Source organism: Chanos chanos, chromosome 9 (assembly GCF_902362185.1).
Source record: "Chanos chanos chromosome 9, fChaCha1.1, whole genome shotgun sequence".
In the NCBI taxonomy this organism is placed as follows: Eukaryota; Metazoa; Chordata; class Actinopteri; order Gonorynchiformes; family Chanidae; genus Chanos; species Chanos chanos.
The window spans coordinates 8,386,048-8,399,216 of NC_044503.1; the positions used below are offsets into that span (position 1 = coordinate 8,386,048).

General features: G+C 41.3%; 2 protein-coding genes across 3 annotated transcripts; one reads left to right on the forward strand and one right to left on the reverse strand.

Moving 5' to 3' along the window:
- Nucleotides 1-1,931: 1,931 nt before the first annotated feature.
- fam78bb (family with sequence similarity 78 member Bb) lies at nt 1,932-3,597 on the forward strand. Its single transcript, XM_030784961.1, has 2 exons — nt 1,932-2,218; nt 3,075-3,597. Exons 1-2 carry the CDS (start codon nt 1,956-1,958, stop codon nt 3,595-3,597), a joined length of 786 nt encoding a protein of 261 aa, XP_030640821.1. The 5' UTR covers nt 1,932-1,955.
- Nucleotides 3,598-4,825: 1,228 nt separating this feature from the next.
- On the reverse strand, nt 4,826-10,339 carry slc35a3a (solute carrier family 35 member A3a). Of its 2 annotated transcripts, none has more exons than XM_030784920.1 (8): nt 9,966-10,339; nt 8,824-9,054; nt 8,232-8,386; nt 7,889-8,011; nt 7,602-7,776; nt 6,238-6,356; nt 5,992-6,125; nt 4,826-5,855 (listed from the first exon to the last, which is right to left on the reverse strand). In XM_030784920.1, exons 2-8 carry the CDS (start codon nt 9,011-9,013, stop codon nt 5,765-5,767), a joined length of 987 nt encoding a protein of 328 aa, XP_030640780.1. In that variant the 5' UTR covers nt 9,014-9,054; nt 9,966-10,339; the 3' UTR covers nt 4,826-5,764. The 2 variants fall into 2 exon arrangements, with proteins under 2 accessions (XP_030640780.1, XP_030640781.1); XM_030784921.1 differs by lacking the exon at nt 9,966-10,339 and adding an exon at nt 9,364-9,405.
- Nucleotides 10,340-13,169: the final 2,830 nt, after the last annotated feature.

Here is a 13,169-nt window from a genome sequence, read left to right on the forward strand (position 1 = left end):
CTTGAAAACCATTTCTTAGGCAGAACTCACAAATAATGTAATGTAATGTAATGTAACTAATATCTGATGATATATGATGACATCCATGACATAACTTATAACATTTGCATATATAGGCTAGATAACGTAGCAGATTAGCACCTTTCTCAGAGTCATAGGCTACATGATGTGCGAGCTAAATTTGTTCCCTTGATTTTGTATTTGTATCTGACATTTTTGATTGCTGATCGCGCTTGTTAGTCAATGTAAGGAATAGAAATGGCCAGTCATGTGAGTTGTGCTGTGCTGTGCTGTGTTGTGTTATGTTGTGTTGACTATGCATTGACAGGGACGCACATACAGCAGTCCGTTCAAAGGAAAATATTCGATCTCTAGGTTTGATGCTTTGGTGGGATGATGGAATATTTTTTACACTCAAATTCTTTCACGTTTATACGAATACGTTTACGGACGGTTGGTACACCTGGTGTGAACCAGATCTTGGTTACGTGTATATCTTACTCACATAATTGTTGACCATGTCTCAGTACACTGACCACAGAGCACCAGACATAATCTGTAAAAAAAGAAAAAAAAAAGAAAGAAAAAAAAAACTCCTTAAAGTGAAGAACACTTAAGTGTACGCCTATCACAGGGCATATCAAGGTAACGTTTTTTATGTTGTCCATATGTTATAATTGGGAGTTTTGTTAAGAAGAGTGAAGCAACATATAACATTTTCTGCAACCTCTGTGGCACGTCAAGCTTTCTTAAAGGACATGATAGAGCCATGAATTCCTGACACCGTCGATGTAAATATACAGTAGCCTATAGTAAACACAAAAGCTTACCATCCAATCAGCGAATTACTAATGGCTCTTAAGGTTCGAATAGTTTAACGGTCGCTTGAAGTGTGATGCTACAACGGGGTGTATGCTAATCAGTTTTAAAGTTAGTAAAATACTGCGAGATCGCACCCCAAAAAGCAAAGCATAATCCATATTACGGATTATGAGAGAGGACAAATAAAGGATTCTCTACACACTCCTACGCGTTTCAGTCTCCCTCAAGTGCTCGTTCATTCAGCACCACTGAGAGCGGAACAGCAACCACGGCTACAGCGATTTTCGTTACCAAGATGTATGGCAGTGTTTTATTACTGCCGATGATGGCAAATCTAAGTAAGTGTGAGAAGTGAATTTTAAGTTCTGCTGTTAGATTACCCCCTTTAACGCAGATAGCCTACATTCATGTTTTTATTATCTGCTTGTTTCGGAATCTACAAGGAGTGAGCATCTGGGAAACGCAAGACCGTAAACGTGCTCGTATGCAAATCCTCTAAATCCACTGTTTCACAGTTGGATGTCTCTACAGTGTTTCGTTCGTCAGCGTGAGATATGAGATATCGCCTGCTTTCATCACTTCGACAGTACAAACCTCCGCGATATGTACCGAACGAACAAACACCACGACCACCACCTCCGAGAGAAAAGAGCTTAACGCCACACCTGACACTGCCGCTGGCTTTACGATTGTGAAATGACAGCACGTAGTAGAAAGAAAAGGATCAAATGGTACAGACCTCCAAACGAACTCGTGGATTTTATGAAACGGAGAACTACACTAAAGGACTCCAGCCCAAACAAGTCCCCTTTGCTCTAGCGGAAAGAAACGCCTGTAGAGCGCCCTGTTGCACGGGCGTGGATTCAGCAACGGAGATCACACAACGGAACTGTTTTTAAACCATTTGGAGCTTGCCTAGCCGTTTTACATATACATGTGTATTGAAATTGTTACTATTAGTCTTTTCCCGTGCTAAAACTGGCTTTGATAGCTATTTTAAACATATCAGTACCCTGGACGAATGAACTGGAGTTCTGAGTTTGATGAAAACTAATCTACATTGATGCTTCTGTTAAGAAAGTTGAAAGCGCACCTTCCCTTGGTTGGTTCCCCTGAGTCTTATTCTCACCGCCATGGGCTGCATTCAGAGCATCGCTTGTAAGTCTCGTATCAAACGCGAGAACATAGTTGTTTACGACGTATCTGCCACTATCGACCACTGCCCGACAGTGATCGAGGAGAATTCGCCTATCGTGCTTCGTTACAAGACACCGTATTTCAAGGCCTCTGCCCGAATTGTAATGCCGCCAATTCCCAGAAACGAGACTTGGGTTGTAGGATGGATACAGGCATGTACACAGATGGAATTCTACAACACTTACGGTGACATCGGAATGTAAGTTCAGCACTACCGAGGTTAACTAAGTAAATACACACAAATTTCTAAGTCTTTTCATGCAAAATGTCAGCAAGTGGCTGATAGTTGATTAAAAACTTACCACACCGTGTGCGTGTGTGAGTGTTTGTGTGAGAGAGAGAGTCTGTGTGTGTCTCTCCTGGAAATGCTGTTATCCCTTAGGGAAAAAAAGTGATGTTGTGCATGATAGCAATCAACTCTGTTTTTTGTAAATGTGATTTAAATTCAAAATGTGTGTGCAGGAATTTGTATAAGCGAGTGCATCAGCCACTTTCTCTCTTGCTGTTTCGTACAAACACCCACTGATTAATTTCACCTCCTTACTGTTACATAAAAAAAAAGATGGAAACTTCCATGAGCACTTAAGCTCCTGGCATTTGTGTTTTGATAGTGACAAGGTAAGGAGACTGAAGGAACGCACTCCAATGCTCCCACTTCTCACTAGAAAAAGAGATTCACACGCCCACACACCCACAGGCTCCTCTCATGGTGCCTTAGAAGACTTGTTTGTCTAAAGGTGGGGACATGTGTGTGGAGGAGTGTAATCCTGGCTGGTTTGGAGGTGGGCCGTCTGGTTGACAGATGGACCAAAGCTGGGGAGGATAGGGAGCAGTGTGTCCCACCAATCGAGACACACACACACACACACACACAGGCGTGTGAATGTCCTTACACACCGAATCATTTCACAGAGACATCTGGCAAATCAATGGATTTTCCAAATATAACCAATTCTCTTTTTTTTCTCTTGTCTTCTTCATCTCCTTTCTCTTCTACTTTTGATGCTGCTCTGTACGATTAAGCGGGTTGAGGTTAAACTCTTTTATTCATACAGGTCGAGCTGGGAGCTGCCGGAATTACGCGAGGGTCTGGTGAAAGCCATAAGCGACTCGGACGGAATCAGTTACCCCTGGTACGGTAACACCACGGAGACGGTGACGTTGTCGGGCCCCATATCCAAGCCGTCGCGTTTTGCCGTCAGCATGAACGATAATTTCTACCCCAGCGTGACGTGGGCGGTCCCCATCAGCGAAAACAACGTCCCCCTACTCACGCGCATCAAACGGGACCAGAGCTTCACCACGTGGCTGGTGGCACTGAATGTGGGAACGCGGGAGAAGATCCTGTTACAGACGGTGAAGTGGCGAATGAGAGTGGACATAGTCGTTGACCCCTCCATGCCTTTAGGCTCCAGGGCCAGGCTCACCGGACGCCCGTACCAGGAGCAGCCTCGGGTTCTGACCCGAATGGAACCCATACCCCCCAACGCCATGGGTCGCCCGAACGCCAACGACGCCCAAGTGCTGATGTGGCGCCCCAAGAGAGGGCCACCGATAGTGGTGATACCGCCCAAGTAGTAGTGTGGGAGGGGGAAAAAAACCCAACAAAAAACAAAAACCTCAAACGAAAAGGGGCCAAAAGGGTGAGCAGACTCCCTTGGCAAGCGAATACTAATTAGAGATGAAATCTGCCTTAAATCCACACTACTGCCTTTGAACAGGTAGAGGGAACCTGTGAAGAACTCTGCATATGACACACAGATAAAGATCCTTGCCTTAAAAATCCCCTCTAGACTGGAGAACCGGAGAAAAGGACCAAGTGCTCTTTTTACTGTAGTGTCAATCTATGGGGGCTACACACACACACACACACACACACACGTATCAAAAACACAGGTCACACAACGTGAAGACTGCTATATCCGTGTGAAAGTGGGTGGATAGATAATATTTAAATTTATAAATGCAGCAGAATATGTTGGTTAGAGTAAATAAAAAAAAAAAGGTCTTTACAGGTTAATAAGTCTGCCTTAATGCTCAAGCAGTTTAAAAAAAAAAGACAAAACGCTCAAGTTGTTGCACATGAAGAGAGTAAGAGAGCGATCAACATGACACTACTGTTAATAAAAGAATGTCCATTAGCGGGTACCTGCTAGCTTTTTGTTTTCCAGTGAAGTGATCACTTCCTTGAGAATTTTTAAAAACGCTTTCTCCTCATGAAATCATTACGCTGCCATTCAGCAAACGAGAAGAGGGTTAAGATGCAGTAAAACCCATGTCATCAAAACACTCATTTCCTCTACCCTGGGAGTACAGGATGATGAGTGACAGGGGAGAGAAAGAGAGGGAGGGAGGGAGAGAGAGAGAGAGAGAGAGAATGAAGCAATGCAAACACACACTCCCCACGCTGCTCATTAATGAGGTGCAAACCGCACATGCCTTCTGACAATGACACACACGGCTCCTCATTAGAGTATCCAAAGCCAGTCTCACCAAACAAGGACGACCAGGACCCCGAAAGATGACACGAAATGATGGGTGTTAATGTCCTTAAGTCATCGTACGTACAAAAACATACAGTGTCAGGAAAATAAACTAAAATGGAGGTTTTCAGGGTACTGAATTTAGAAAAACTGAATGAAACTGGAAGACTTAGCACAAAGGGTACACAAAAACAGAGTGTTTTACTGTACTGTGTTTGTGGAAGAAAAGACATGTTTTTCCTTCACCTTTGCGGATTTTTGTGTGCATGTGATGCTTTTAAAGCAAAAAAATAAAAATAAAACATTAAGAAAAAAAACCCCCACAAGGCCAGTATGTCTTTATGTGCACTGAATAAAAAAAACACACACAAAATTTTTTTTTTACAAAAATGACAAAATTCCACAATCCCTCATAATTCAAAATGTACTTGCAGTAACTCTTTTTTTTTTGCTTTTGGGGATTTGAAATTCATGTTTTTACAACTGCAAGTGTGAGATCCTGAAGAAAAACAGCACTGGCGAGACATGAGGTTTAGGCGTAGATTGCGGTGTCAAGTTCTCTTTGTTATTTCACAGTTTCTGTTACAGTGCAGAGATGTTGTTCCCAGTACCTCTCTTTGAGAGTAACTACCACACCCTGCTCTATCAACAGACAAGAGTGAGAATATTACAACCCACTAACATACAAATTTGGAAAACATGATTATGTTCTTATTTAAACAAACTCAAGTTTCAATGACATACAATTATAGATTAATACACCAGACTTTAAAAAGGTTCTTTCTGATAAGCACCTAACTAGCAAAAAGATTGTTGAGTTGAGCTCTACAGCACTGAGACAGCGATATTCTGTTATGTTCTAGACGATTCTGGTGAGGTACGAGAGATTCCGGATTGTCACGAGTCTTGGCTTTTCAGAGATGAACGGCGAAGGGTTGTCTTTGAGACATAGTCTTATCGGCGTTCATCAAGTACGAAATGTCTGTATGATTTGGGCGTTTTGAGATATGGTTACGATCTTCTTGATCATGTAGAGGGACCCCGACGTGTCTGCAACACTGCCCACCGTATATTCCAGAACATTCCATTGCTTCTGTACAGCAGACAAGGCACATCACTGCAACGTAAACGCTAGCCCGTCAACCCATTCTCAATCATAATTCTCTTCTCTTCCACATCAACTCTTCCTCTTACACGCCGCAGTTCCCTCTCCTCTTAGTCCTCCACTTTTTTTTTCCTCTTTCACTCCAATGTCCCCACATTTACGCCCTGCTGGGATTGGACGACGGTTTTCCCTCGTAACCGTACAGAAACGTCGCGACGATGACCAGTACTGCTCCCAGGAAAAACACACTTAGGAAAAAAAAAAAAAAAAGGAACAGATCAGACGCATAATTACACTTAGTTAAAATGTCTTGACCAGTTAGATTAAGATGATGGTTTAAAAAAACATTATATCATATGCATTTGGAATTATGTGCCTCTGTACCTCGTGGGATCAAAGTCCTGGAGCCAGAAGTAAGAGATGAGCGTAGACAGAATGATGGAGAGGGAGGTGGCAAAACCTTTTAATATGTTGTCGGCATATTTGATGACTGCAGCTATGACCAGTCCCCCGAGCGCCTGAGGACAGAGAAACGCACAGAGCGTTTTGTATTTGTACTTTAATCACGTATAAGAGGTTTTCATGCACGTTTTAATATAAATACGGATTAAATGCGACGCTACGTGTTACCTGCAGGGCGACCACGATGCAGGTGATTGTGTTGTAGCCCTGGAACATTCCGTGCTCTCTGACCCTCTCTCCATCGTATGCAAACATTCCAAAAAGCCCAAAGACCAGGCCAAACATACCTGAATTACACAATAAGGAGATCTTCATATGATATTATTTGCAAATACAATACAGCTAAAATATACACTAGACACTGTTATACACTGAGAGAGCATAGGTTCTGTCTTATCCTGGTGTGCCAAAGTGTGAACTATGTGGATGCAAAAAAGTCATTTCAACAGCTTTCAGAATGACACTTAACGCCTAAAGTGCCATTACAAATAAGGAAGGTCGGCTCCCTGAATGGTGCTTCAAGTCAAGACGCTGTCTCGCGGCGTAACGCGTGGGTCCTAAACCTTGGATTTAAGGTTCGAATCCCAGCTTGGTCAAACTTGCTGACTGTAGCCAGGCGTCTAAGGCCACACAGTTGGCCACAGTCCCTCCTCTCCTCCTCCCCTGCTCACTAATGGTCAAAAGCCAACGCCTCTCTGGGTATCACTGTACGACTACTGCTCTCCTTCCAAGTGTGCCACATCACTTGGCAAGGCTAAACTGGCAAAGCTCTGCACTGTGAAAAGATTTGCTGGATGACTACCCACACGTCGGAGAAACCGCGTTTTAGCCTCACTCACAAACGGCCGAGTAAGGACACTTGTGTGTAAAGAGCCTGTGAGTAATAGAGCATTCCAAATTCGGATGAGGGGAAAAAACAGAATAAGTTCAACTCTGCTCGACATGAAAAAGAGTGTTTGGGGGAGCACGTATAATAGAACATACTGAGAAGAGAAAATAAGTAAATGGATGGGTGAAACTTATCTCTGCCCATTATTAAGCTTGGCCTGTCGCTAGGCAGCTAAACGAACGCGTTTTCATGCCACAGTTAGCGAAGGGGGTGAATCACGGGAACATTAGCGCTCGATTCACACTTTCCGGGATTTAAAAATAAGCTCTGCAGGATCTTCGTTTTGGGCAGAAATGAGATGAAGTGGAGACACACGCAGAGACTGAGCGCAAAGAGCGCGTTAATGCCAAGCAAGCTCGAGATGTTAAGAAAACTGGCTCGTATCAATTTTAGAGACGTAAAATCATAGAGGGGTGGAAAAAAAGAGATTTTTAACAATTACGTCTGAAGGGTCGTACTTAGAGAAAATGGGCTCTGCGCCGATGTATTCTTTTCACAAAAAAACAAAAAAACAAAAAACAAGGATACACTGGTATCTAGACAAACAGGCTTACATACATAGAGTCAAAAAAAAAAGTGAGATGAATATTTGAACCGCATCTGGTGTTTACGTATGGAAATAAAGACACGTATTCTCACTGACCGAGCTGTATGTTTCTGACCCACACGCTCTGTTTGGTCTCCTTAAGGATCTTCTCAAAGTACACTCCAGCAAAGCCACTGGAACAACACGCCACCAGTACAGCTACCAGACCCACAAACTGGGAACCAGCACTCAGCTGCTCTTTCTCTGGGGTTGCAGAAGTCTCAGAGGGCCACTGTGTACACACACACACACACACACATACAGTCATCACTGCTCAAAAAGACAAGATTAGATGTATTTTGATAAAAGCAAATCAGAGAAGATTAGTTAAACCTAATTCTAACCTGGACAAGAGCCACTCCAGCCATCAGGATGAGCAGAGAGAGCCACTGATACACACCCAGTTTCCTGCCCAGCATGGACACAGAGAACAGGGCAGTGGTCAAGATCTTCAACTGGTAAGTCACCTTATGGAGAGAGAGAGAGAGACAGAGAGCGAGAAAGAAAGAGAATCAACCACACAGATCGGGATGAATAAGGTATCAGCATGAACACTGTTACGTAGCAGGCAACGCAAACAAATCTATCCAGAGATGTGACAAAGGAGAAATGGCCTTTAAGCTCTCTCTCACTTTATGAACGAGGTCATCAAATAAAAGCGATCAAAGGGACACCAGGTGTATGTACCTGGTATGTGGCAGCATCCAGGTTGGACAGGGCCACGTAGAGCAGGTTATTCTGCAGGGTGTAGATTCCTGAAGGAATGGCCAGCTTAAGTGTTTCCATAGGCTTATGCAGAATCTCCTGTCTGAGTATACTGTTGAGAGCCCGTACACTGTAGCCTGATCACCGCAAGCAACAGGGAAGAAAAGACACAAGTTTGCATGAATCCTCTACACTTTCTTAGATCTAGCAATCTCACATCTCAGTGAAGTGTTAATCATACATTCCCCCAATGTGAACGTTCACACCCCCCCCCCCCCCCCCCCCCCCCAAAAAAAAGTGCTAGTGACAGTTAAGCGTTGATGAAGAGGAATAAAAAAAGACCTGCAAGACATGCTAATCATCTAATTTAACCATGAAAATGAGACTTCAAGCACATTTTCTTAAGTTTCCCTTTTACACTTAAGTTTCAGTGTTTCCATATGATACATAAGCATTGGTTTAACAGAAAAGAAAAAAAAAAAGATGACCCACTGATTTGAGGCACAAGCACCAAAATGTCCTGGGCTGAGAATAAGTCGTTCACAAAGATGCAGGACTCTGTTGCAGAACTCACTGTGTTCTTTGTACACCAGTCCCACGCAGGTGAGGATCTTAAGCAGCTCTGCCGTCACTACGGCAGAAGACGCCAAGTAACGCGGTCCCTCGCCCTGCAGGGTGCGCGAGTAACGCATGGTCAACACCAAAGACGTGGTCTGGAACACCAGGACCCCTAGCGAGAGGTACTTCAGCCGAACCGATGCCATAGCAACAAACCGCCGAGTGCAGTTACGCCGTTAAGAAACAGCTACAGGTCAAGGACAGACGGAAGGAAATGGATGAGGAAACAGTGAGAAGACTAACCGCCAGACCACAAAAATATTATCTGCATTCAAGCTTGTCGCTGCATAACATTTGAATTCAAGTTTGAAGCAGTGATATTTACAGCAAAGCTTTTGTGTTCTTATAATGGCATGGTTAGTCAGAGTACAACCGTTTTCATATTGTGCAGCAAGGTGGCTATAACTAGATTGACTTGTTTTACACTGTATGCATTTGGATATGTGTCACCACTGATCTATATGCTTTTGTTCAAAAAATAAAAGTAAAGACAAACCTTTCAACAGTGACGTAAATCAACTCTTGAACCTAAGAGGGGAACGTTCATAGCAGCCACTAAAGACTATATGATGTCTATGAGAGCTGATCAGCTATGTCATGATTATATTAACACGCCAGCAAAGTCCTACTTTGTTTGTTTAACAAAAGGCCAAATGTAACTAAGACAGAGGCCACGTTGGCACAACAGATTCCTCTTCCACGTATTCAACCATTAACTGACCAGTGTTTGCTGTTATAGAGGCATGTAGTAGATGATTAATCTTCTCAGGTTAAATGGCTAATGTATAAGAAGAAGAATAATACATATCTCTTTAAACACACCATTACAACTTCAGCTTTTGATATCCTGAAGCAATCAAAGAATTGGTGACAGGATGTAGAAATAGCCTGACTAGTTTCGCAAAGTGGGTGGGGATACTTACCTTAGGTTGAAAAAACACTCTATTGCCAATTCAGGTTTATCTTGTCGCTAAATAAACTTTCTCTTTGTTAAGATGCAAGCTTCACTGACCTATTCAAAGTATGCAACTGACTAAATACCACCATTAAAGTTTTACAAAGCTTTACAAACCACAGTGACAATTCTAAGAAACTTACCAACAGTTAGCGAAGGACACTTTCAGAGAGGATCCGGAGAGGAATGTTAAGATTAGAAAACAGCAGAGAACAAAATATAAATGAGATATTCTAGCGACAGTGTGGTCTCTTCACTGTCCAGTCTGATCACTGTTTCTTTTAGGTTTTATGCGTCTATAAGAAGGGGAACTATCTTGTTAGACTGAAGTCTTGTGTCGATGCCTGAGAGCTGCTACTACAAAGCAAAGGAATATGAGAATGTGTGGTCTTATTTCTTGCAAACGAGGATAAAAGCCGACGTTTAACTGTGCCTTTCATTGTCCTTTCTCGGTAATTATCTTTAATGTCGATCCTATTTGTTGATGGTACATGTCAACGCTCAAGAACAAATGTACCTGCCATCAAGTAATCTGAAGACTAAACCATTTCATATTACTTCCTAGTTAGAGCCAAGCCTCTTCTCTCTTCTACAGCTAGCTTGATAGCGCCAACTGCTGGCTTGGCGACCAGAGAGACCACTGTCGGAATTCCTTTAAGTTCTTGGTACAGCTTTGCAGTCTGTCTGTCTGTCTGTCTGCCTGTATATATTTCCATGAAAAAGAGCAGCAGTCGCAGCTTTGCCATTACAGAGCATACATACCTACAGAGCAATGTCAATGAACAAAAGTAAGGCTATATTTGAGTTAAAAGGCATAAAAACAAGGCACACAAAAATAAAGTAAAAAAGCACAGACATAAAAGGCGCTCTTTTGATTCATACCAAGATATTTGTTTATTCAGGAGTTTAGCATGGGAATACAAAAACATACCGACAGCTGTGTCCATATGATATTGTCACTTGTAAAACTAACGGGGTCCAACTGATCTTGCTCAAAAATACCACAACACACGGACATACAGATCATTGTTTATCAGAATACAGAGCTGAAATACTGTGAAAACAACCTAAAGTTCAAGTCTTAACTTAGATAAACTGGGGCACAATATATTCATTCACCACTCATCCAGTGTTAAGGAGAAAAAAATATTGCATGATACAGCAAAGTCGCTGTTACTAGTTGTAGCTGATAGTAGTTGTTTTGATATGAGAGAATAGATGTATTTTTGTTAAAATGACTATGAAAAATCTTAAATTTTCAAACAATAAAGCAAAGAATTCTGTTATCCTGAATGATTTACTTTCATATTCTTTTTTCTGGTGTCAGATGACTCAGGTGTTAAATGAGCAAACTAAGAAATGGAAAAGTTTTACTTACAGCCCAAAAGGGATTTAGTAAAGATAAAAGAACACAAGAACTTAGATTTTGGGGGCTAATCATCTAGTACATTTTATGTATCCCATGGATTTGGACAACTTGTGATCAGGAGTATTGAAAAACAACACCTACATATATTTTAATGGGACAGACACAGGACACTGGGCAGATGGGTCTGAAAGCTTTGCCTTTATTCATGGATTCCATTTCTCATGTACTTTGTTTGGTTGTTTACCATTAGACAACATTTTTGTTCTTTATTTTGAAAATTCCTTCTATGTTGTACAAACAAGAGGAAAATGAAAAAACAAACTACATACTTCATATAACATGTATGTATATATTTGGTGAACAGGAAAAACAAAACAAAACAAACAAACAAAAAAAGAACATCAAGCATAAAAAATATGTACAGCTCAAAAAAAAAAAGAAGAAAAAAAAAAGAAAGAAAGAAAGAAAGAAAGACAGAAAAAAGCCTTTGCATAATAACTGAGTGAGAACGCCCTGCTCTTAGAGCTGTGCAGCTATGCTGATTTGATCGTTGTGGGCTGGTGGACCAACAGCCAATAAGGCACAAACGCACAGAGACACAATTCAGTACACTGTCAAATCACACTGTAAAAAAGAGAGACTCTTAAGTGCCAAAAAGGGGTGTACATAAGGATTAAGTGTTTCCCATTTACTTGCGCGTGTGGCATCTGAAAAGGACCACGTTGTCTGTCCACGGGTGAGAAGGGTGATATTTGAGTATTATTGTGGTTTACTCCAAGTTCACAACTGCATATTTAATGAGTGAAAATGTGTGTTTTTGTGTCTGCAGACGTGTGTATGCCTATGTATGTATACATATAGATATATATATATAGTAGTGGGTTTTAAAACATTTAAGATATTGTTAATCCAGGCCACTGAGTAACACTAATCCACCCATTTTGTAAAATACAGAATACCAATAATTCAATCATTTCCACATTCTTCTTCTTATACAAACACTATCTCCTGCAACAGTGGCAGGCAGTTATATTCTGCAATGCATGCGGGGATTTCTTTTTTACAAAAAAAAAAAAAAAAAAAAAGAAACCTTTTGGTTAAAAATTCATTTTGGCATGTGGGTACTATGTTGTGCAAAGAACAGCTAAAAAAAGAAAATGATTGTAAGGCTGTGATGTTACAAGCGAAACATAGATGAGGAGTGAATTATTATATTACAATACAAATGTTTTTTCGCCAAGGTTTCCACATCATAACGTGATTCGTATAGGTGCACAGATAGACTGATTGTGAATTACAAAGATGATAATAAATGATTTGACAAAGAAAAAAAAAAGTCATTTAAAACTAGAAAATAAAGGATACAACTTTGGAACCAGTTTAACTGATAAGAGTAGTTACATAGAACAATACTATGGAAAGTAATAACAATGTGAGACATTATGTTTAAATGATACTGGTATCATTTAAAAAAAAAACACACACACACACACACACACACACACACACACACATACCACTGGAAAGGACTAATTTAAAGATGGCCAGCAGTGTTCCTTTCATAAACTTATATCTGCCACGTTTCTATGGCAACAGCACTCAGCAAAATACAGCTTCAGTAACCAACAGCAGGTCACAGTACCAACTTACCAGCTGCACTGTTATTCCAATCTGTAATTAACATCTCACCTGACATAGCTTTAGTCATTACAACCTCAAAGTGCAACACCGAGAGCTAAGCAACAAAAGCGTTCAGATCTGCGCGTGTGAAAAGGCTTTCCTGTTGCATTTTTTCTCTTCGTGACTATTCCACATTACACACACACACAGGTTCATCTGCTGTTTCATTATCATGAATAAAAAAAGGCAGCTTTTCAGAGCCGTACCTCACGCTGCCTCCTATTAACATATGTTTGTCAGAGGATGAATGGTAACAGAGACATGAAATGTTAAAAAAAAAAGAAAGAAAAATGGAAAA

Coding starts and splice junctions, on each gene's coding strand:
- fam78bb (XM_030784961.1), top strand. CDS start 1,956: ATGGGCTGCATTCAGAGCATCGCTTGTAAGTCTCGTATCAAACGCGAG. Junction 2,219..3,074: donor ACTTACGGTGACATCGGAAT/GTAAGTTCAGCA, acceptor TTATTCATACAG/GTCGAGCTGGGAGCTGCCGG.
- slc35a3a (XM_030784920.1), bottom strand. CDS start 9,013: ATGGCATCGGTTCGGCTGAAGTACCTCTCGCTAGGGGTCCTGGTGTTC. Junction 8,387..8,823: donor ACTGGTGTACAAAGAACACA/GTGAGTTCTGCA, acceptor TGCGGTGATCAG/GCTACAGTGTACGGGCTCTC. Junction 6,357..7,601: donor GGTCAGAAACATACAGCTCG/GTCAGTGAGAAT, acceptor TGTGTAATTCAG/GTATGTTTGGCCTGGTCTTT.